Source organism: Rattus norvegicus, chromosome 2, assembly GCF_036323735.1.
Source record: "Rattus norvegicus strain BN/NHsdMcwi chromosome 2, GRCr8, whole genome shotgun sequence".
Lineage (NCBI taxonomy): Eukaryota > Metazoa > Chordata > Mammalia > Rodentia > Muridae > Rattus > Rattus norvegicus.
In genome coordinates, this window is record NC_086020.1 from 29,997,472 (window position 1) to 30,019,420 (window position 21,949).

General features: G+C 46.4%; 1 protein-coding gene across 4 annotated transcripts in view; it reads left to right on the forward strand.

Moving 5' to 3' along the window:
- Gcnt4 (glucosaminyl (N-acetyl) transferase 4) overlaps positions 1 to 20,237 on the forward strand; it is a 29,765-nt gene extending 9,528 nt beyond the window's left edge. For all 4 annotated transcript variants that reach the window (XM_039103467.2, XM_039103468.2, XM_039103469.2 and 1 more), the window contains one exon: positions 15,485 to 20,237. In XM_039103467.2, the coding sequence (XP_038959395.1) occupies positions 15,486 to 16,889 (1,404 nt within the window). In that variant the 5' untranslated portion in view covers position 15,485 and the 3' untranslated portion in view covers positions 16,890 to 20,237. The remainder of the gene's footprint in view (positions 1 to 15,484) is intronic.
- Positions 20,238 to 21,949: the final 1,712 nt, after the last annotated feature.

The window sequence follows — 21,949 nt, forward strand, 5'->3', positions numbered from 1 at the left end:
CTTGATGGGTTTAGTTAAAAAGTCACAAAGCTGGACAAGTAGGTACATGAAGTTGGATATGGGAGGGGTTGGAGCAGAGATAAATAAATCAAAATTCATTGCATAAAATTCTGATTGATTAAAAATCCCTTAGAATAAGCAGGGAATAAAGTATATATTCTAAAGAAGTGAGGCATAGCTCAAGTTTTTACATTCCCAACACGCCCAAATATTTACTGACAAAGGAACAAGCTAGCAAAATATGGCATATCCTACACTGGGGCATTATTCTGCCTTCAAAAGTAAACTTTCAGCACATGCTTCAACATGGATGAATTGTGAAGATGTTGCAATAGGCCAAACACTGGGCAAATACTGTTTGACTCCTGTTGTATGATTCTTGAGTGGTCAAAGTCATAGAAACATGGGCTGGGCATACAGGAGAACTGGGAGCTGTCATCAGTAGGCAGAGAGTCTGTCTGGGAAAGAACACAGTTCAGGGAATGGGTACCGATCACTGCACAGTGACAGGAAAGTCTTCAATGCTGCAGAGACAGACTCTTAGGGACGGCTAAAGTGGCCCTCGCATACTCATTGTACATGTGGAAGCTTCGAACTTAGCCCCATTCGCATAGACAGTTAGTACATGTAAATGTATTTTTAAATGGTTAAAGTGATTACAACTTGTGTCCCCTATATTTTACCACCATAATTAGAAAAAATATCTTTTTAAAATTATCACACTTAGTGTAGGTGTGTGTGTGTGTGTGCGCGCGTGTTTGTGTGCGTGTGTGTGTGTTTGTGTGTGCGTGTGTGTGTTTGTGTGTGCATGTTTGTGTGTGCGTGTTTGTGTGTGCGTGTGTGTGTGCGTGTTTGTGTGTGCGTGTGTGTGTGCGTGTTTGTGTGTGCGTGTTTTTGTGTGTGTGTTTGTTTGTGTGTGCGTGTGTGTGTGTGTTTGTGTGTGCGTGTTTGTGTGTGTGTGTTTGTGTGTGCGTGTGTGTGTGCGTGTTTGTGTGTGTGTGTTTGTGTGTGTGTGTTTGTGTGTGTGTGTTTGTGTGTGTTTGTGTGTGTGTGTTTGTGTGTGTGTTTGTGTGTGTGTTTGTGTGTGTGTGTTTGTGTGTGTTTGTGTGTGTGTTTGTGTGTGTGTGTGTGTGTGTGTGCACGTGCTAGCCATGGAGCTCGTGGAGGCCAGAGTACAGCTTGTGGCTCTCATTCCTTTCCTTCCATCCTGTGGGTTCTGGGGCTCACACCCAGGTCATCAGGTTTGATGGCAAGCACTGTACTGACTGGTTTTGTGTGTCAACTTGACACAAGCTCGAGTTATCACAGAGAAAGGAGCCTCAGTTGAGGAAATGCCTCCATGAGACCCAGCTGTAAGGCATTTTCTCAACTTGTGATCAAGTGGGGAGGACCCAACCCATTGTAGGTGGTGCCATCTGTTAGTCCTGAGTTCTATAAGAAAGCAAGCTGAGCAAGCCAAGGGGAGCAAGCCAGTAAGAAACATCCCTCCATGGCCTCTGCACCAGCTCCTGCCTCCTGCTCTGTGTGAGTTCCAGTCCTGACTTCCTTTGGTGGTGAACAGCAATGTGGAAGTGTAAGCTGAATAAACCCTTTCCTCCTCAACTTGCTTCTTGGTCACGATGTCTGTGCAGGAGTAGAAACCCTGACTAAGACAAGCACCTTTACCTAGATGACCTAGCAGTTCAGAAAATATATCTTCATGATCCTCAATTAGTTTATAAATATAATGTATTAGAAGTTCTAGGGTTTAAAGAGGAAATTGACATAGGAATTATAACCAAGCCACCAGAAACTCCACAGCAGGGGGCGGGGACTCTCACCGGTTTTAATGCTGTCACTTCACATGTTTCATGATCTTTACGAGCCCCTCTTTTAAAGTATTTTCAGAGTTTCAGACTTGAGGATAGATGTTAATACACCACCACCCCCCACCCCGGCTTGACAGCTGTGGACTCTAAGAACTAGAGGGGAAAACAAAACAAAACAAAAGGCCTTTGTCTGTGAAACCCGTAACACCATAACAGTCACCTCTCAATGACAGCTTCTGGATGTGGAGTGGACAAGGTGCCTTGAGCAGGACTCCCTGCTGGTTTGCAGGGCTGTGGTTGGCTACCAGACCAGCTGTTTTAAATACCCCTGAGGCTGACAACAGCTATCCAATTGTCCTGCCATGGCATGCTGGGGCATTAATTCAACTATGCCTCACCACCCTGGGAGTCGGAGCTCACATTGCTCTTCCTAGACTAGGAATAGAGGCCGGCTGTCGGGACATCTCATTGGTGGCAGACTGGGACTCAAATTAGAACCACTGGTTCCCAATTCCAAACTTGTAGGATGTGCCCAACGGTCAGATGGAGGGGCGAATGTGTGGCAAGTTGGGAGATAGGGCCAGAGAGAAAGGGTGAGGGGCACACTCGTGGCTTTGAACTGCTCAAAGTATTCTTGAGCCACATGGTACCGACATCTTTTTATTGAAAACCTGTCTCAAGAGTCCCTGTGAGGTAATAAGAACCTCTCAAGAAGGGAGCCCACTTACCGAGTGATGCTGGACACTGTGTGGACTGTTGCCTGTGACTAACAACCACGCACAGCAGGCTCGCCATGTGCTGGAGGGTGTTTAAGGGAAACCTCGTCAGCCAACTGCAGTTCTCGCCAGCACTCGAGTTAATTTGGTAAATCTTGCAGGCTGACTTCCTTCAGATGTTTACCTAAGGCCTCCATCTACCTCCAAATTTAGACGGATGAGAAGTTCAGCATCTTTGAGACATATTTTTGCACTTGACTATATACAGGAGCGTGCCGTTGAGCGAGTTCTCACTTCGACCCGATTTAAAGTTCATCCGAGAGAGAAGCAGCATCCTTACCCTTTTCTGCTGCTTGTCTTTCAAGTTTCCCAAATGTGCGAGGCCTTGTTTTTCTCATCTAACCAAAGCCCAGGGGTGTGTCTGCTGCTGTGCCTCAGTGGCTTGAGGACCTGGAGGCTGAGAGACCAGTAGTCTCTTGGTCTACCTTCTTCAGAATGGCTCTAGCCATCTTGCTAGAGCTACAGGCAGAAAAGTAGAAGAAAAGGAGAGAAGCAAGGCATTCTTCCTGCTGAGAACCATGCTCCCCCCCAACCTCAGACTCTTTCCAACACTGGCTCGTCTGCATGGGAGGTAGGAAGAAAGTTTTCAGAGTCGCCCATTTCTGTGGCCAGCAGTAGAGGGATTCTCTGAGAGAGGAAAGGGAGGATGACTGTTGAGGGTGGCGGGAGGCCTGCTCGAGTCTTCCCTATGGCTGTTTTTGAGTTTTATCAAATCTTCGTGCTGGCACTGACCACATTCACTGTCCACCAGAAAATCAACTCTGAGCGTTTACTTCTGCTTTGTGTACGACTACGTGCTTAAGCATGTGGTAAGCTAAGCAAGCCTTGTGTTTATCTGTCATGTCACCTGTGCATTACAGCACGCTATAACCTGTGGGAACTATGGTTCAAGTGCAGCCTTGCCAGGGCTGCCTGATGCACAGCTGTCAGGGGGTTTTCTGGACTGGGTTTCTGCAAAGGCTAAAATCTCTGCTTTGGAACTTCCTCTCTTGGTCATATTGACCCACGCACCGTGGGCTTTCTTCTATCCCTCCCTGGTTAGTTTTGAGTTCCTGGATTTGAACTTAGTATTTATGGGACTTATGTACAAAATTTCAGGGCAGTTTACCTATTTTCTTTGACTGAACCATGCAATCATGACAGAGGTGCCCACCTTAGCACACATGTATCTGTGGAGGGGTGTGTACACACACACACACACACACACACACACGTGTGTGTCTGTCTCTGTGCACGTGCGTATGTGCAAATGCCTGGGATTATGTGTGCTTGTGTGGATGTCTGTGTGCATGACACACATACAGATTTTCACATGCTCGTTTATGCCCTTAAATACTGTGAAGAAGCCTGGGAAAGAAAGGAAAGACTCAGGGCATCATCATTGTCAGAAATGGCAGAGCCCCAAGCCTTGCTGCTGCATGTGCCTTGGCACGTGTGTGTGTGTGTGTGTGTGTGTGTGTGTGTGTGTGTGTGTGTTGAGAATCTCACAGTGTAGCCCAGGCTGTCCTCTCACTCTTAATCCTCCTGCCGCAGACTTCTGAGTACTAGGATTACAAATGTGGGCCACCATGCCTAGATGATCTTGACTTGATTACTACAGAAGCCAATGTTGATGTCTGCTGAGCTCCTACTGTGTTGGTTGAGCCTAGAAAACAAATGAGCAAGCTCTTCTAATCTTGAAATAGAGAGTATCCAATCCAATCATTAGCAGCAGCACTTGAGCCACTGCCATTTCTGGGAGCGATACCCTCCCTGATTGACATGTTTGTGCATGTGTGTGTGCACATATGCGTACTCACATGTGTACACAGGCACATGCAACATGCACAGACACCCTCATGCACATTACAATACTCATTTTTACATGTGCAGCAGCCCATGTGCATATACACACATGTGTGCACACACATTCAAACACACATACTCCCAGGCATGTGCACACACACACACACACACACACACACACACATACAGAACTTCCTCCACCATGCCCTTATTTAAGGGCATAAATGCACTTGTGGAAATGAGTTAAACATCTTCAGCTAGCTACAGAGCTTTTAAGGAGTTAATTAGGGAGAATAAAATATGGAGTAGACTCTATGATAGCAAAATAAACACTTCCAGAGATCTAGGGGTCTGGGGGAGAGGCTCACATCTGTGCACCTTGGATGAGGAAAGGTCTTTTCTTTGTAATACCATAAAGTTCATTTTAAAAATAAATAGACAAGGGCTTGGGGTGGGTGGCTCAATGGGTAAGAGCAGGTTCTACATAAGCAGGCAGACCTGAGGACCTGAGTTCAAATCCCCGCTACTCACATGAAAACCAAATAAGCCAGGCATGGCTGTGTGCACCTGTAACCAGCACTGGGGGGCACAGAGAGGTGGACCCCAAGTGCTTAGTGTCCAGTCATCTAGTTGAAATAGCAGACTTCTACTTCAGTGAGAGATCCTGCATCAAGTCAGTGAAAAGCAGAGCCATGGAGAACACCTGCTAACCTGCTCTGGCCTTTGCATGCACATGCAAGAGTATACATGCAACAGCAACAGCAACAGCAGCAACAGCAATAGCAACAACAACAGTAACAGCAACAGCAACAGCAACAACAACAGTAACAGCAACAGCAACAGCAACAACAACAGTAACAGCAACAGCAATAGCAACAACAACAGTAACAGCAACAGCAATAGCAACAACAACAGTAACAGCAACAGCAACAGCAACAACAACAGTAACAGCAACAGCAACAGCAACAACAACAGTAACAACAATAACAATTGTTTTTAATTCAAGTTTTCTGCTTTATAGAAAAAAAAAAGAATTAAAATACTTTTGACCCACATTTTAAGGTTAGAACATGGAACTCCAAAGGTAGCTTGGTTTTCTCAGCTCAGTGAGAAGGACAGAAGGCGAGGAAAGAAAGAAACTCAGGGTGAAGGTTTGGTGTTGGTCAGCCCCTCTTTTGCAGTCTTGTACCCCAGGCAGGCATGGCATGCAGGCTGCCGTCCAACTAACATTTGAAGGCATAGGTATTTGGGGAGTCCTTTTTAAAAAATATTTAGAGACAACATTTCTTACTTCATAAGGGTCACGAGTATTAAGAACTAGAAGTTTCATTGGCTTCGTGGTTTCTGGCATTTTAGCTCCTGCTAGGGTTTCTTGGCATCGAGGTGGCCTTGCCAGCTGGATAGTGGGCAGCTTTCACTGTTTACCTTGAAACATAAGAGGAGACCAAGAATTAGCTGACCCCGCAGATTGTTGTAGCTGCAGAATGGTAGCCGATTTCTGTGCTTTTTTTTTTTTTTTTTTTTTTTTTTTTTTTTTTTTTTTTGTCACGCTGCTATGACCCAGATTTCCCCGACCTTGAGGGACCATTCTCAGTCTGGACAAAGCATCTTGATAGGGGTTCTTTCCCACGTACCCTTACACACCTTGTGGTTCTCCCTAGACCCGAAAGACTCCGTCAGAGGCACTGCAGGCAGAATAGAGATCTAAAGAAGCAGTATGGAGACTGACTTTCATGTCCTGCATTTCCAGTGAGGCCTCTGTTCTTGCTGTTTTGCAGGTAAAGTTAACTATTTTTAAAAGATAAGTCAGGCTCTTTAAACAGCTGTGCTGAAGCAAAGTACTGAGCAAGAAACCTGTCAGTAGTAACACACCCTTGCTCAAACACGCCTAGTCAGCTGTGCTGAGACAGTGTCATTGGACATCGGATCTTTGTGACAGGGTTCTGTAGCGGCCCTTTCTGGGGATGTGTTGTGCATTCACGTTGCTTAAAAGCGTCAGGATGACTTTGCTGGTGCTCCTCAGGAGTGACATTTCCAAACTGTTATCAGTACAGAGCCTCCACAGAGAGTCACCCCTAAAAGAGTGGGGACTGAGAGGAGACATCTGTAACTTCTGCTACACAGAAAATCACTAGAGCTGCCACACGGGGCATTGGTGCTGCTGGGGCTCTGCTGGTGCACTCCTAGGAGCCCTTAGAAGAAGTTCTTTGGCAAGCAACCTTTCAAAAGAAATGAGGAACCACCTCTAAACATTACTACAGCAACTGCCTTCCTGTCTCTCACAACCAGGGAAGGTCTGGTTCTTCATGACTCAGAAGCCCCCAGGGAGAATTCTGGATCTTCAGTTGAAAATTACTATCAACAAAAACAGTGTTGCCAAAGAGTAAAGAATGAATAATGATTTAGAATGTGGAGTATGAGGGTTGGGGTTGGGGCGGGGTTAATGGAGGCACTGCTTTGGGAAAGTAGAACAAACAAAGAACTGGCTCTGGGTTCCCCCAGGAAACCATTCTTCTTATGAAGGTCCTCAAACCTGACGTTTGCAGACCTACATCTTTTTCCTATAGCTCTTTCACAGGCATTGTGTCATAGGGCTTTCACAGTAGCATTGTAGGATAGAAAAACTATTATCCTGCTTAATATTTGGGGCATAAAGACTTGCCCGTGATTAATACTGTGCTAGGTCTCTTGGGGCAGCTTTACTAGCAGAGCCCAGACTCTGGGTCTTCTGGCTTTGTGCTGCCAAACAGCTGCAGTGTGCCAGGGATGAGTGTGCTCGGTGCTAGAGAAGTAACCCTTCGAGGACCTCGCGTTCCTCTCTGAAGACAGATTATAAAGCAGCACAAATGGGCTGTGGCAATGGCTGGGGTCGGGGGACAGGAGTATGGCTAGGCCTGAGAGATCTGAAAAAGGTAATCAAGAGAGAACCCAAGGAAATGATATATTTGTTTTTCTACACTTTGAGAACCCTAGCAGGCCAAGGCCTAGGGAAGGTGGTTTAGATTTAAGAAACAGGAACTATGGGGTCCTGAGGTCAAGAAGAGACCCGAGTTCTCTAGGAGGCTTCAGAAGACCAGAGAGTCACCCAGAGCTCATGACCGGGGGGGGGGGGGGGGGGGGGGGGGGGGGGAGGAAGGGAGATAGGGAGGGAAGGAGGGGGAAGAAGGGAGGGAGGGAGGAGAGGAGAGAGAGAGAGAGAGAGAGAGAGAGAGAGAGAGAGAGAGAGAGAGAGAGAGAGAGAGAGAAAGAACAAGCCAGGCTTGCAGGAGAAAGGCTGCCTATTCATTCTTAGGGAAGGGTTTAGCCAATGGGGGGAGGGGAGGCAGGTATGTGAGGGCGTGGCTTATTTACACCTGAAGGGTGGACTAGAAGAAGCAAGGGAGGTGAGTGGGAGGCTGTTTCTCATGCAGAGGACATTAATGTGGCTTGGATTAGAGGGGCCCTGACAGAGCAGGAAATGGGATATACTTTTTGGATGTAGAACCATATTCCTGCAGTATAGGGCTAATATGCCTTCCCAGTATGAAATCTCTCTACCACCTAGAGACGAATAAAGACTCTTTAATAATAGCACACATCTGGCTCTGGCTAATGCACAGAAGGGAACCAGCCCTGATCAGAAACCTCTGTGGCCTCCTGCAGTTGCTTGGTCCAAGTTACACTTGGAGCCATTAAACCTGTTTCACAGAGACAGAAACCCGGAAGTTTGGTAATTTGGACCATGGGGAGAGGTAACATGTAAAACATTGTTACAGTTAGCCTGACTCAGACCAGGGATACTTTTCCCACATAGCTCTTAGCTGAGTCCTCCTGCCTGCCAGGCAGAATTAGCTTTTCCTGATCAGAAAAGCAGGGAAAACCTAGGGTGTTGCATTAGGCTTGTGTAACTTAGCATTTCCTGAGCAGGCTTAGTAGCTCCTTACAGCATCATGCGTGACTCCGGGCTGAGTCGTGACTGGCGAGAATTGGGCCATAGTTGAAGTTCTGGCCCTTCTCTATATTACAAGCTAAAGAAAATTACATATTTCCTGTGACTTGTTTTCTCACCTTGAAAAGCAAGAATAATGATTTGCTGAACGGTATAAGTAAGAAAATACAAATGATACTGACATTCTGCATAGACCATTAAGGGACAGGGATGTGTCCATAGACTCAGTCATGTTCTTTAAAGAAAAAAAAAAAAAAAAAAGAATCCCAACCATGGGATTTTACCCGAGAAGACTCAGGAGCCAGATGCCGGGGTGAAACCCTGGTAGCTCATAGAGGTAGAGAAAGCGCCTGGATGACCTTCCTACTTCACTGACATCCAGAAAGATGTCACGCTATCTTAAATACCCTTCAACTCAAAGACCCTCCTTCTCCTCCCTGGGTTTCTTACGTTCACTGCCTGTCGGATGGTAAAGTGACCATCTGCCTCTTGACCTGTCTTTGACCTTATTTAGCTCGTGTTTATGGAAAGCTCTTGAGTTAAAGGTGTGTGTCAGGGCTGGGCCACACCACAAGGCTTTTCCAGTTCACAGATTTGGGGTTCTCAGTGTGACCAAATATCCTGCAACACTGGCAGCATGGAGGATGTGTTGGCTTTGGTCAAAACTATCTTAGTGGTGAGAAAGAGGGACCCAGGTTGTGCTGGGTACCACCATAAGGAACCCTTATAAGGGACCGGGGATCCTACCCTCTGTGGAGTCCCTGGATGGACAATTGGATGCATATCACTACAATCCCAATGTGTCCTTCCCAAGTGCACGTTGAAACTTAACTGCCAGTGTGATAGAATTAGCAAGTATAGGAGGTTAGCAATGCCTTGGGGCAGAGCTGTCACAAATGGGATTAGTGACCTTATAAGAGGTCACTAAGGGAGCTGCTGTTCACGACTCCCACACGTGTGCCCTTCTGACTGACGCCATGGGAGAGCACAACAGTAAAATGCCATCTTGGAAGTTGGGCTGTGCCGTCTCTAGATGTGAATCTGCACTTCGATCATAACTTCCCAACTTACAGGGCCATGAGAAATACAGTACTGTTATTGATCAACTCCCCCACCTCATGGTATTTGTCATGGCAGGAGCAGACTAAGGTGCATACATAATGGGGAAAAATGTGTTCCCAGCATCCCAGGATGGAAGCGAGGCTTCTTTCGGGGAGGGCTGCGGACATAGTCACCCTTAAAGCCCTTTCAGTTTTTTAAGATTTCATGTTTTGTTTCTTTGAGAACTGTAGTTTTAAGTATTGGTGGAAAGGACCTAGAAGGAGAACTCTGTTATTTAAGTAGTGTTGTCGTTCCTGCTGGAAAGCAGGTTTGCTGCTATTCAAGAGCCTTTACTATTTTACAGACTCCGTTGAGAATGGGACAGGTCATGTAGTCTGTGGTGAGTGACAGAAATGAGCGGGACAGGGCCTGCACGGGGAGGCTGCTGTTAAGAGTGGAGGCAGCATGTAGGACGCTGTCCACGGAATGTCTTGCCAAGCTATGGACCACTGCACGGCAAGCCCTGTTTCTCACTACCGGCTTCTCTGACTTCCTGAGCTTGGTTGATTTGCTGTGTGTTTGTGATCGGAAGCAAGAGTGCGAAACCCTTGCCTTTTCCTCGTGAAGGACCGCACTTACCTGCCTTTCCAGGGCCCTGAGGCTCTTGGGCTGTACATGGGTGCTGCATTTCCCTACCTCACGCTGTGACAGCTATGGGCCTTGGCAACGTTCCTTCTAGACTAGAGCAAAGAGTGTAAGCCCATGGAGAAGCTCAGCTTCTGACTCTAGCACAGCTCCTGAGGTACTGTGGAGGCGTTACGGAAATACACCAGAGCTGAGTCACCCTCCCACCTAATGGTCCCAGTCCAGAATTCTCTGTGTTTGGAGATGAGACTCGGTGGCCTCCCTGAGGCCAGGTTCCGTGGTGCTTCATTAGCTCATGCTCATGGCCGCCGGGGTCCCTCGGTCTAGGAGGAGCTTTGGCTTTTTATTTGTGTGGTTGCTTATATTCATCTTTCCACGCCTGTCCTTATGTGGTAAAGTAATGACTTTCCTTTGTAAGGCCTTAGAAAAATATTCTGACATTCCCAAGTTAATAAGCCTTTCATAGCCTATTTTTCAAGTTGACATGTAATAAAAACAAGGGCGGGTGCATTGAGGGAATGTCCTCTGCCTCAAGGGAACGTCCAGAAAGCTTTCTAAAATGTTTAGGAAACCTCAGACAGCCCCTAACTGCACAGCAACAAGATGTGAGCCAGGCTGTTCCTCCCTGAAGGATCCTCCTGACTGAAAATTGGTTAATCTCTCCATCAGCCCGTTGACTGGCCTGGGCCCGGGGTCTCGGAGGGAGACGTGACGTATCACCTAGGTCCCCATAGGCTAACTCTCCATGCAGATTCTTTCTCAGACAAGTATAGTTTGTCATGGGTGGAATTCATTTGTCTCTGTTTCAATACAGTTATGTAAGACTTCCAATGGGAGCATCAGTCAAAAGCTGAGCCATTATGGAAAACATGGAGAGTGTTTCTCCGTACAGCCAAGCGATGGGGTTACATAGAAGGCTCAGTAGACCTGAGAGAGAGCAGGACTTCCTGGTGCCAAGCTCCAGCACTCTCCACATCAGGACCTTGAACAGTTTGAGGTTTTTGCAGACTTTCTTTTTAATTTGAGACACTGGTAAAAATGAATTTAAAGCTGGGAAGACTTAGAGTAAGAAGAAAGGCCATTACTCACAAGGAACAGGCCTCCCTGCTCACCTGCCAGGACCTGCATGCAGTAAAGGACAAACACCCAGGAAGGTGCTGGTCCCACACAGAGAAGCTTCAGGCTCACCATTATGGAGGTCTCCCTAAGGAGAGCTTTCTGCCCTTGCCCTTGGGTAGGAGTTTATCTCCTGTGCCACAGTCTCCTTTCCTCATAAGAGACGCTGACAATTACTACCTCATTAGTCTGTTGGCGGGATTGAGCTAGAAACGGTCTAAGTCCATGGCCACAACAATGCTATTCCGTTAACACAGTTTGGGATGGAGGCTGATTTTAAAATACTGGATCTATACTGAGGCTTTAGGGGGGTAGACTGGGAAGATGGGCAGTAGAGCTGGGTATAGTAGAACTGGCCTAGCTTACCTGAGGTCCTGGGTTCCATCCAGTGCTGGAAAACATAGGCAGTAAGCATGAGTTAGGCCTAAAGAAGTACTTGCCATCCCTCCTTAGAACATTGCCACTGCCTACCTTGGTCAGAAGAGGGGTAGGGCAGCCATGTTCTTAGCATTGTCTTCATAAAACGACCTTACAGATTCTCTTTCTAAAAGCTAGTTTGGAGTAAGGTGGCTCAGTGGTGAAGATCATATACTGCCCTTGTAGAGGACCTGAGTTCAATCCCCAGAAACCACGTCAGGCAACTCACAACTTCTTGTAACTCCAACTCCAGGAGATCCAAGGTCCTTTCCTGGCCTCTAGGCGCTTGGCATTCCTGTGTACATATCCCCATACAGACACACACACACACACATATAAAACTACAAAGTTGAAGTCAACCTTTTAACATAGATAAACTCAGTGAGTCCTGTATAATTGTTGTACTGAAAAAGTTCCAAGATGTGTTAAGCAAGCTGGCCATCAGTAAGAAAAGGCCTTAAAAGTAAGGGAAGGTTTCATAAATCTTTTATTGGAGCTAAATTTTTCATGGACTCCACAATCAGCTATGTGACTTCATATGCTGAATACAATTTAAGACACTGGGCACTGGGGGGAGGGGGAGACTGACTTTCTAAATCCCATATTGAGCCTAAACACTGATCTTCAGAGAGGTTAACTAGACACAGCTACGGAGTGTCCTTCCAGGGTCCTCAAGCCCAGCTCCGTGACATCCTGAAGCACTTCCCTCTGTCCAGTGTCTGGAGCTCTGTAAGTTCCCAGGTTGCACTCTTTACGTGTAAAGTTATTTTTCCCTTCTTTGAGATTTTATTTTCATTTTATGTGTATGGATGCTTCCCCTACATGTATGTCTTTGCACCACATATGTGAAGTGCCCTCTGAGGCCCAAAGAGCACATCGGGCCCTCTGAACATGGAGTTAGAGAGTTTCGAGCTTCCAAGTGGGTGGGAAGGATCTACCCGGTATCCTCTGGACGAGTGGCTTCCTCTTAGCCACTGAGCCATCTCTTCAACCTTCGGGTTTCGGTGGGTAAAAGCCGAAACTCACTCAGTCATTTTCTCCCCAGTCTCCACACTTCTGTTCCTAATTTACTTGTCCCCTTCCTTCTCTGGATAAAGGGGGCGCCCTCTTGCTCTGATGGCCCTGGGCTCTAAGACTGTTAACCTAAAAGATGGCTGCTCGGCTGCTGGTGACTGCTGCGCTGGCCATGCATATGGGCATCACTCGTTACTGTTGCCTCTGAGCTCTAGGAGGCCTGGGAGACCAGGGGAGAGTGTGGATTGGGAAATGCTCTGTCTTCCCTTTGGGGGCTTTAGTGAGGAGTGGTCTCCTCTTGAATCATTATAGACCTTATTTACGTGAGCTTACAGCTGTCAAACCTTGCCTTATTAGCTTTTCCGGTTTGATTGTCATAGCTAGGCACTTGTGTCTCTGTGGTCTAGACTCCACAAGGCAGCTTCCTTATCTACACAGGTGAGAGGGGAGAGTCCTTCCTTCTATTGGAAGTCATCGATAATGACTGTTATATACTCCCAGCCAGCAAACTGCTTGCCTGCCCATACCCTAGAAAGGAAAGTAGCCCCTGGAGTGTTTGCAGAAGGACGTACTGGCCTCCTGGGAACAATGTGGGCAGCTTGAGGCCAGCTTGGCCTAGCCCACCCTTCTGACTTGTGTAGGGCTCAGGGCTCCTTTACATCCTCTATGCCTGAGGAGTCGTGGCTTTCCTCAGGTCTAGGGTGCAAGTGGCAGGAAGACAGAAGTGGCTATAATTTGTAGATGTTGGCCTGGCCACCTTCACCCTTGAAGTTTATGGTCCTTGGGGCCACGCGCTGGTCTCTGCAGAACCTAGTGAATAGGTACAAGGGCGCCATGTAAAGTCACTGCAGGAGGAGCTTCCCTCTGTGGTATCCAGGACACAGAACTCAGCATGGCCTGCATCTTGGAAGGAGACCAGCAGCCCTGTGTAGGAATGGTTGAGGGCTGGTTCTAGGACCTTCAGGGGATGACCAAGATCCACAGATGCCCAAGTTCCTTACCCAAAATGGCTTGCTATTTGCATAATCATGTCCTATCTGTCCCTTTCTGTGTCTGGGTAATTTATAATACCTACTGGATCACTCATACAACACTTGTCTGCATGGATTTATTATAGCACCTGGGTCAGGGAAAATTCAAATTTCATTTCTAGGAGCTTCCTAGAAGTTTCTTTTCCAGGTTTTCAAATGAGAGTTCTGCTGAATTTACAGACAAGTAACCCATGGAGGCAGAAGGCTGGTTACACAATGCATCACTTGCAGTCTGCATTAGTCTTGGTGTATGTGAGGGGCAATTACTGTGGTTTGGACAGAAGTAAAAAGAACCAGGTGATCAGGAGGGCCTCAAAAATGGCAGGAACTCATTAAGGAGGAGGCGTGCCGCCCACTTATACAACATGCCCTTGGCCTGTGCATCTGAATCCTGTTCCCTGCATCCACATCTCAGCCTTCCCTCTGCTATTGCCAGGGGTCCTTTCCTCACCCCACCGCCATCTCCGTGCTCACCCAGGCCCCCAGGATCTACAGTTCCACATTTATGTCGCTGACACATTTCTCTGCAGCCACTGCCCCTCACCCAAGCCTGAGTGGTGGCCTTGCTAGTTCCCTGGTAAACATTTCCATGTGGAAATCTGAAAATTGAAAAGCTCAGCGCAGTCAGAACTGGGCTGCTCTTCTCTCCTGTCATCTGCTTTCCGTCTCCACAGATGGTGAGACCACCCACTTAGCAAGCAGTGAGAGTTCATCCATCTCACCCTGGGGTTAACAGGTCAGGTCATAAAGGAATCTTGCCTCCCATCTGTCCGGCCTTCTCCACTCCACTGCCAGGTCCACACCCTACCTTCGTTGAATGGCAGCCCCAGCTCAGGGGACTTGGTACCCTGTCAGGTCTTAGCTTTTGCTCTTCCAAACCCAGAGTGAGTCTTGGCCACTGAGGCTCTCAAGGCCAAGGTTTCTGTCTGTCTCTTGTTTCAACGATATGGAACACTGGCTTCCACACACGGGCAAGGTCACACACTGTAAGCCCATGGACGTTTTTATAACTCTAGTCTGAACCTTTTCCAGTCTCAAGGCCATTTTGCTAATCCCTGTGAGAAAATGGGGACTAACAGAGGAAGGAATAAGGCCTTTGCAATGTTTACAATCTCTGCTTCTTACTCTCTGTGCGCTGCTATTTCTGAAACGGGGTTCTCTGGACGGTTCCTAACAGCCTTCGGGCCTCCATCTAATAAGCATCTGAAGCTGGATAAAGTTAGATGACCTGGGGGCCTCAAGTGAGCCAGTGCATTTTTGAGGCCCTCCTGATCACCTGGTTCTCTTTACTTCTGTCCAAACCACAGTAATTGCCCCTCACATACACCAAGACTAATGCAGACTGCAAGTGATGCATTGTGTAACCAGCCTTCTGCCTCCATGGGTTACTTGTCTGTAAATTCAGCAGAACTCTCATTTGAAAACCTGGAAAAGAAACTTCTAGGAAGCTCCTAGAAATGAAACTTGAATTTTCCCTGACCCAGGTGCTATAATAAATCCATGCAGACAAGTGTTGTATGAGTGATCCAGTAGGTATTATAAATTACCCAGACACAGAAAGGGACAGATAGGACATGATTATGCAAATAGCAAGCCATTTTGGGTAAGGAACTTGGGCATCTGTGGATCTTGGTCATCCCCTGAAGGTCCTAGAACCAGCCCTCAACCATTCTAGGGAGCAACTGTGAGTATTATCATCTAAGGTGTTTAATAACCAACATCTCTCAGTGAGCTGATGTTAGTTAACGGTATGTTTTTATTTCATTATTTTGGATTTGTTCAAGGACTTTACTCCCTTTACCTTTGCATTCCCCGCTCTGTGGGATGCGCCAAAGGTTGTACCCAGCAAACGTTAGATGAACTCAGTTGATTTTCCTCTCGGTACCAGATAATCAACGATCACTGTCCCTTTCTCCTCTGCAGAATGAAGATACTCAGATGTTGCTTTAAATACACTCTCCAGCAGAAAGTCTTCATCCTCTTCTTAACCCTATGGCTGTTCTCCTTGTTAAAGCTTCTAAATGTGGGCAGGCTCCTCTTCCCTCAGAGGGACATTTACTTGGTTGAATACTCCCTGAGTACCTCACCATTTGTAAGGAACAGGTTCCCCGACACCGGGGATGCAGCCAGGGATGCAGTGAACTGCTCAGGGGTCTACGAGCACGAGCCGTTGGAAATCGGCAAGAGTCTGGAAATCAGAAGACGCAATATCATCGACCTGGAGGACGGTGATGTCGCAGTGATGACAAGTGACTGTGACATCTATCAGACCCTAAGACAGTACCACGAAAAGCCCGTTTCAAGAGTGGAGGAGGACTTCCCCATAGCCTATTCACTGGTTGTCCACAAAGATGCCATTATGGTTGAACGGTTAATCCGTGCTATTTACAACCAGCACAACCTTTACTGTATCCACTATGACCTGAAGTCACCAGACGCATTCAAAGCTGCCATGAACAACTTGGCTAAGTGCTTCTCCAACATCTTCATCGCCTCCAAGTTAGAGGCCGTGGAGTATGCCCACATTTCCAGGCTCCAGGCTGACTGGAATTGCTTATCAGACCTTCTCAAGTCCTCCGTTCAGTGGAAGTACGTCATCAACCTATGTGGGCAAGACTTTCCCCTAAAGTCAAATTTTGAACTAGTGACAGAGCTGAAAAAACTCCGAGGAAGGAATATGTTAGAGACGGTGCGACCTCCCACAGGTAAGATGGAGAGGTTCACCTATCACCACGAACTCAGACAGGTGCCTTATGAGTACATGAAGCTGCCAGTAAAGACCAACGTCTCCAAGGGGGCACCCCCTCATGACATTGAGGTCTTTGTGGGCAGTGCCTATTTTGTTTTAAGTCAAGCATTTGTTAAATATATTTTCAACAGCTCCCTCGTCAAAGACTTTTTTGCCTGGTCTAAAGATACATACTCTCCCGATGAACACTTTTGGGCCACCCTAATCCGGATACCAGGAATCCCGGGAGGAATTTCCAGATCGTCCCAGGATGTGTCTGACCTGCAGAGTAAGACCCGCCTGGTCAAATGGAATTACTACGAAGGCTTTTTCTACCCCAATTGCACTGGCTCTCACCTTCGAAGTGTGTGCATTTACGGAGCTGCAGAATTACGGTGGCTCATAAAGGAAGGGCATTGGTTTGCTAATAAGTTTGATTCTAAGGTAGACCCTGTCCTGATTAAGTGTCTGGCAGAGAAACTTGAAGAGCAACAGAGAAAGTTGATTGCTTTGTCTTCAGAGAAGTCCATTACAGAGGGAAACCCCAAAGCCACACATAAGATCACTACAGGCCTGAGGGCGTCTGATACAGAGAGTTAAGCGAGATGGAATTACGCACCCCCATGCCTTGCCCAACAGCATCTGAACTTAATAGTTTCCAAGGTTGAAACTTCTACAGGTTTCCATGCCTGGACTTCTAGCCCACGGCTGGCTGGTGTTTAAGTGCTGGATACGCTTGCTGTCTTTCTAAGTCAGAGCTGTTAACTGTCCAGTGATAGCACATCTGTTGAACACCTAACAGTGCACCAGGCACTTTATCGAAAGACACACAGGAATTAAATCTAAGATGCAATGACGTGTGCCCTTGGGAAGCAGCATTTACCCTTCTAATGTGGCAACTATCGTGTTTTGAGTTTCTTCTTGTTTCCGTGTAATGAGGGTGCTAATCATACAAGCCACTCCCTCAGAAAAGCGTGCGAGTATGAAGCCAGCCCTCCCCTTTTCTCAGTTCAGCAACTGAGATGTTTTTGAATTGTTAGAATATTAGGAGGAGGGATTACACTACCTCAGAGAAGCTCAAGGGTTGTCGGATCACCTGCTTGCCAAAGTATAATTTACCTTTGGGTGCCTGCCTCACTTTTCTGATTCAGGGCAGAGGGAATGTGGTCGGTGTGATGTTTGTAGGGTATGATTGTCTGAGAAGGCAGAGGGGGCTGGTGGGTGGACTGGACCGAGTAATGCCTGAAGAGGACCACCCAGCTGTAATCAGCTTCGCATTCCGAAGAGGACCACCCAGCTGTAATCAGCTTCGCATTCCTTACACAGTGGTGCCATGAACGGCTTTCCTTTTCATTCACTTGTTTCTTTAAAACACAGGTACTGATAAGGATAAATAGTTCAGAGCCCCAGGCCTGTGTCTGTTATTTCCTAAGATAACATTATAGATACAATTGTATCCTTGCCACAGTGGAACACTTCTGACAGGGTTCATAGTTCTGCTCTATGTAACCACCAAGTCAGTAAGCTTTCTTAGAAGAGTTATTGTGAAATATGACAGCTTTCTCAGTTGGTTATTGTGGTCACTTACACGTTTTCCTTTTTTAAACAAAATGGAATCAAAATTCAAAATAATTAACACTCCGAGTTAGTGCATCATTTTTCTCAACTGAGCACCAAAAGGAATATTATTACCCTTATTTTACATATACCCACACTTAGAATCGTTTCGCATCCCCACACACGTACGCACGCATAAACACATGCACACAGATGGGGGAGGGGCACAGCAGACTGAGACTGACTGTATTGTGTATTGTGCTGCTGAGCCAGAGCCCTGAGAACAGGCTGCAACATTACACCAGTCTCTGTGGACACATGTAAAACCTCACTGTGTTTTGATTCAGCCCCCAATAACTACTTAATTATGTAGTAATCAAGGCCAAGATCAGATTATTTGAAAGGCTAAAGTACGAAAATATCATTTTACATTTCCGCGCTCTGCATGTGCCGCTCTCTTGGTGTATTTATTGCTTTGTAGCACTGACTGCCCCGTGGCCCCATTTTTGCTCCATTTCTTTAACTCACCTTGCCCCTCTTTGATACCCTTTGGATTCTTTTGTTCCCTGGAAAGGGGCTGGTACCAAGTCTCTGTCCTTAGATGGTAAGCTATAGAGGGACTGGAGGGTGGCTCAGCAGTGAACACGTGCTGCTCTTATGGAGGACCCAAGTTCTGTTCCCAGCACCCATACCAGGTGGCTCCCAGCTGCCTGTAACTCCAGCTGTAGGGAATCAGCGCCACCTTCTAGCCTCCAGTGGCACCTACACCCATCTGTGTATACACACGCACATGCACACTCACGCATACACATACCTGCACACAGATACATTACAAGTATTTGAGGAGTTTGAGTCTCACAGAGACACTGCCCAGGTCTATCAGTGGGTGAGACCTAAAGAAACCATCTCCTCACTCTCCGTGGGCGTCTGTTCTCTGTGCACTGAGCACATGGATGCAAGTTGTGGTTTCCTCAGAAGCGTTTACGAGATTCAGTGTCACATGAAGCGGAGAGAAATTTTGAAATCTCAGTTTGGTGAGAGTATAAAGTAAGCAGAGGTCCCAAGTCCGTCGTGAGACTTAAAGACGAGCACTGGAAACACAACAAGAGGCCACAGTCACAGGGGAAGCTCTGCCACCAGATTCCGGTCTGAGAAAAAGCCCTGTCATGGCATTTGGAGCTTCTTCCACAGCCAACAGCGTACTGGCATGCTGGTCGAATGGTTATGTGGGAATGAGGATTAAAGAAACATTGGTAACCATACAGGGTCAAACTCACGAGGTCTTGCTTTTTTGGTTTTTTTTTTTTAACTATGACTTCAGCCATCAAACAGAGGGTAAGGGCGGCATGCAGTTAGCATCTACCTGATCTACCTGGTCCTCTGTCTTTCTGGAGAGAAAGGACCCTGTTCTCTGTTCTTTAGGGATTGTCTCAAGTTCGTGCATGGTGCCATGCTATTTTCAAGTGGACGATGGGCAGACCAAGTGGCATGCATTCCTTCCCCGCGGACACGTTCTCCGGACTCAGAAACGTCAGCTGCTTGTATTTGGGGGAGCTTGCCAAAGCACTGGCTCTCGTCTTGGGAATCCTGCGGGTTCCTGCTTAGTCTTCAGAAATGATTCTGGCAAAAAACCGCTTGCTATGAGCCCCTCCCCAGTCTCAGAACGTACAACACTGTTTTATAATTGTTCTTTGTATAGTATTTATTGAATTAAGACTCTAATTTACTTAAAGGTGAGAGTCTATAAATTATATGTGAATATTAGAAGGAAAATGAAAGCTGTCAAAATATATTATGTGAGCAGTCTACTGTACCGTAGACGCTGTGTGTATCGAAAAGCCAGTACTGGTATTTGTTTTGTTTTATTTTGCTTATTTTAAATCAACTCGTTGAAAGTTAAAACATTTTAGGGCTAGAAAGATGCCTTAGCAGTTAAGAGCACTGGCCACTCTTCCAGAGGATTCAGGTTCAATTCCCAGAGCCCTCGTGGCAGCTCACAAGTATCTGTAACTCCAGTCTGCGGGGATCTGACATCCTTCCTTTTCTGGCACAGGTACACACCTTGTAGACAGACAGACAGACATGCAGGCAAAACACTCACACACAGAAAATTAGTTGAAAGTTAAAGCTGTCCCTTGGCTTCCAGAATGTGAACACACACGGGCTTGCGTGTGTAATGTAGAGTGGGTGTAGCAAGTATATTCACATTGTTTCTGTCAATGGTGTCTTCAGGTTTTCCTTGTCCCTCTCTATGGCTCTTTCATTGTGTCATCCTCATCCCTTACCATTTCAGTAACAAATTTCCCACATATGGATTTTAAATAGTGATTTATTGTTTAAATTATGTTAGTTCTCTGGCATCGCAAAATAAAATGTGCTCCTCAAATCAAACTCCTTGGACTTTTTCTTGTCTCTGGATGTGCTGGTCTCCCCTGAAGATCTTTTTTTGTTTGTAGCAAACAGAATCCATTTCAGTCGAGTGTGGAGGAATCTCAGTGCCTCTCCCTCAGAGTGTAGACACGGGGATGGAACTCAAGTTTCCTTATTTGATGACGCCTCAGAATCCTCTGGGACCAGCCTGTCTTCACCGTGATCCCTCCCACGATTAACTATCTGGGTTTCTAAGGTTATCTGGTTTGCCTGGTAACTTTCTGGAAGTTCCCAAGAGAGTTCTCTACTCTCTATCCCTTTAAACCTTGGGAAATGTTTTGTTTTTCCTCTTGGAAGAGTTCTTTGTCGTAAGGTCATGCAGAAGTGTGGATGGGCACCTTCTGGTAACCCCGGGCTTTGATGATAGGAAAATTACCCTCTTCTAATGTTGTAGTGGTGACACACCTACCTTATCAGCACACACACACACACACACACACACTGTTTATAGAGCAGGAACCTTTTCAACAAGTAAGACCATTTTAGTAATCATCGACATAATAGAAATTAGTATTCTGCTGCCCCTAAGGTTGTGTCTAGCTCTTGCCAAACTGGGCCACGCACAGCCACCGAGCTTCAGGAAACCTTGGGTGTGCTTGGCTGGGGGAGATACAGGACCGTATGACAGCTCTAAGCTAGGAGTGGCGATGAGCATCTGTATTCCCAGCACTCAGAGGCAGAGGCAGGAGGATTGCAAGCTTCCGTGGCCGGCCTGGCCACTGTATGGTAAGACCTCATCTCAAATACACAAAAATCACTAGAGACTGGGCTCCTGTGGGTAGCTCCATACATTTTTGTCCTCTCCACTGCCCATAAATCCACATCCATTTAGAAAATTATAGTTTTCCTGACCCCGGCTATGAAGAAACCCTGGTACAAGAGAATAGAAGATAATTAACTGTTCCCACATGACTAGAACATACTCTTACACTCTACATCATACCTTGACCTTATCTTCAGAGATATGATCAAAATGGTGACCCAGGTTGACACTTGAGAACCTCAGAAAGGCCATTCTGCCAACCTTAGTCCTGCGACATACCCACACCAGCAAAGGTACCTATCTGTGAGAGCCTCAGAGTGAGTAGTGCAGAAAAGAAGCTAGGGAGTAGACCTGTGTGCTGTTGCCATAGCAACTGTGTGTGTGTGTGTGTGTGTGTGTGTGTGTGTGTGTGTGTGTGTGACTTAAACAGCTTAGGACCATAATTCTAACATGCTGGTAAAACCACAATACTTCTCTGAATGCCCCTCTAATCTGACACTTGCACATAAGCACTTTTGATGTCTCCTCCCACTGCCAATATGTTGACAGCACTTGGCCACATGGCTTTATATCTTTACAGCTAAAAACTGGTAATAACATAATTCATTGAGGCTCTCTGTTATCATGGGTTATTTAGACTGTAAACCACCCTCCTCTTTTTTTTTTTTTTTTTTGCTATGATAACAGTAATGTAAACAGCTTTACAAATATAGCTTCCCCCTTTTAATTATTAATTTCTAAGAATCAAAGTACAATCCTGGAAAGAATGGATTTTTTAAAAAAATTGGTTGCTTTTCCTATATTACAAATCACCATGCGTGGGAATACATTTTACACATGATCAATGTATGTAGACTATAGTCTCTGGCCTGTGAAATAGACTGTCAACTTACTTCTGACAAAGAGCTGT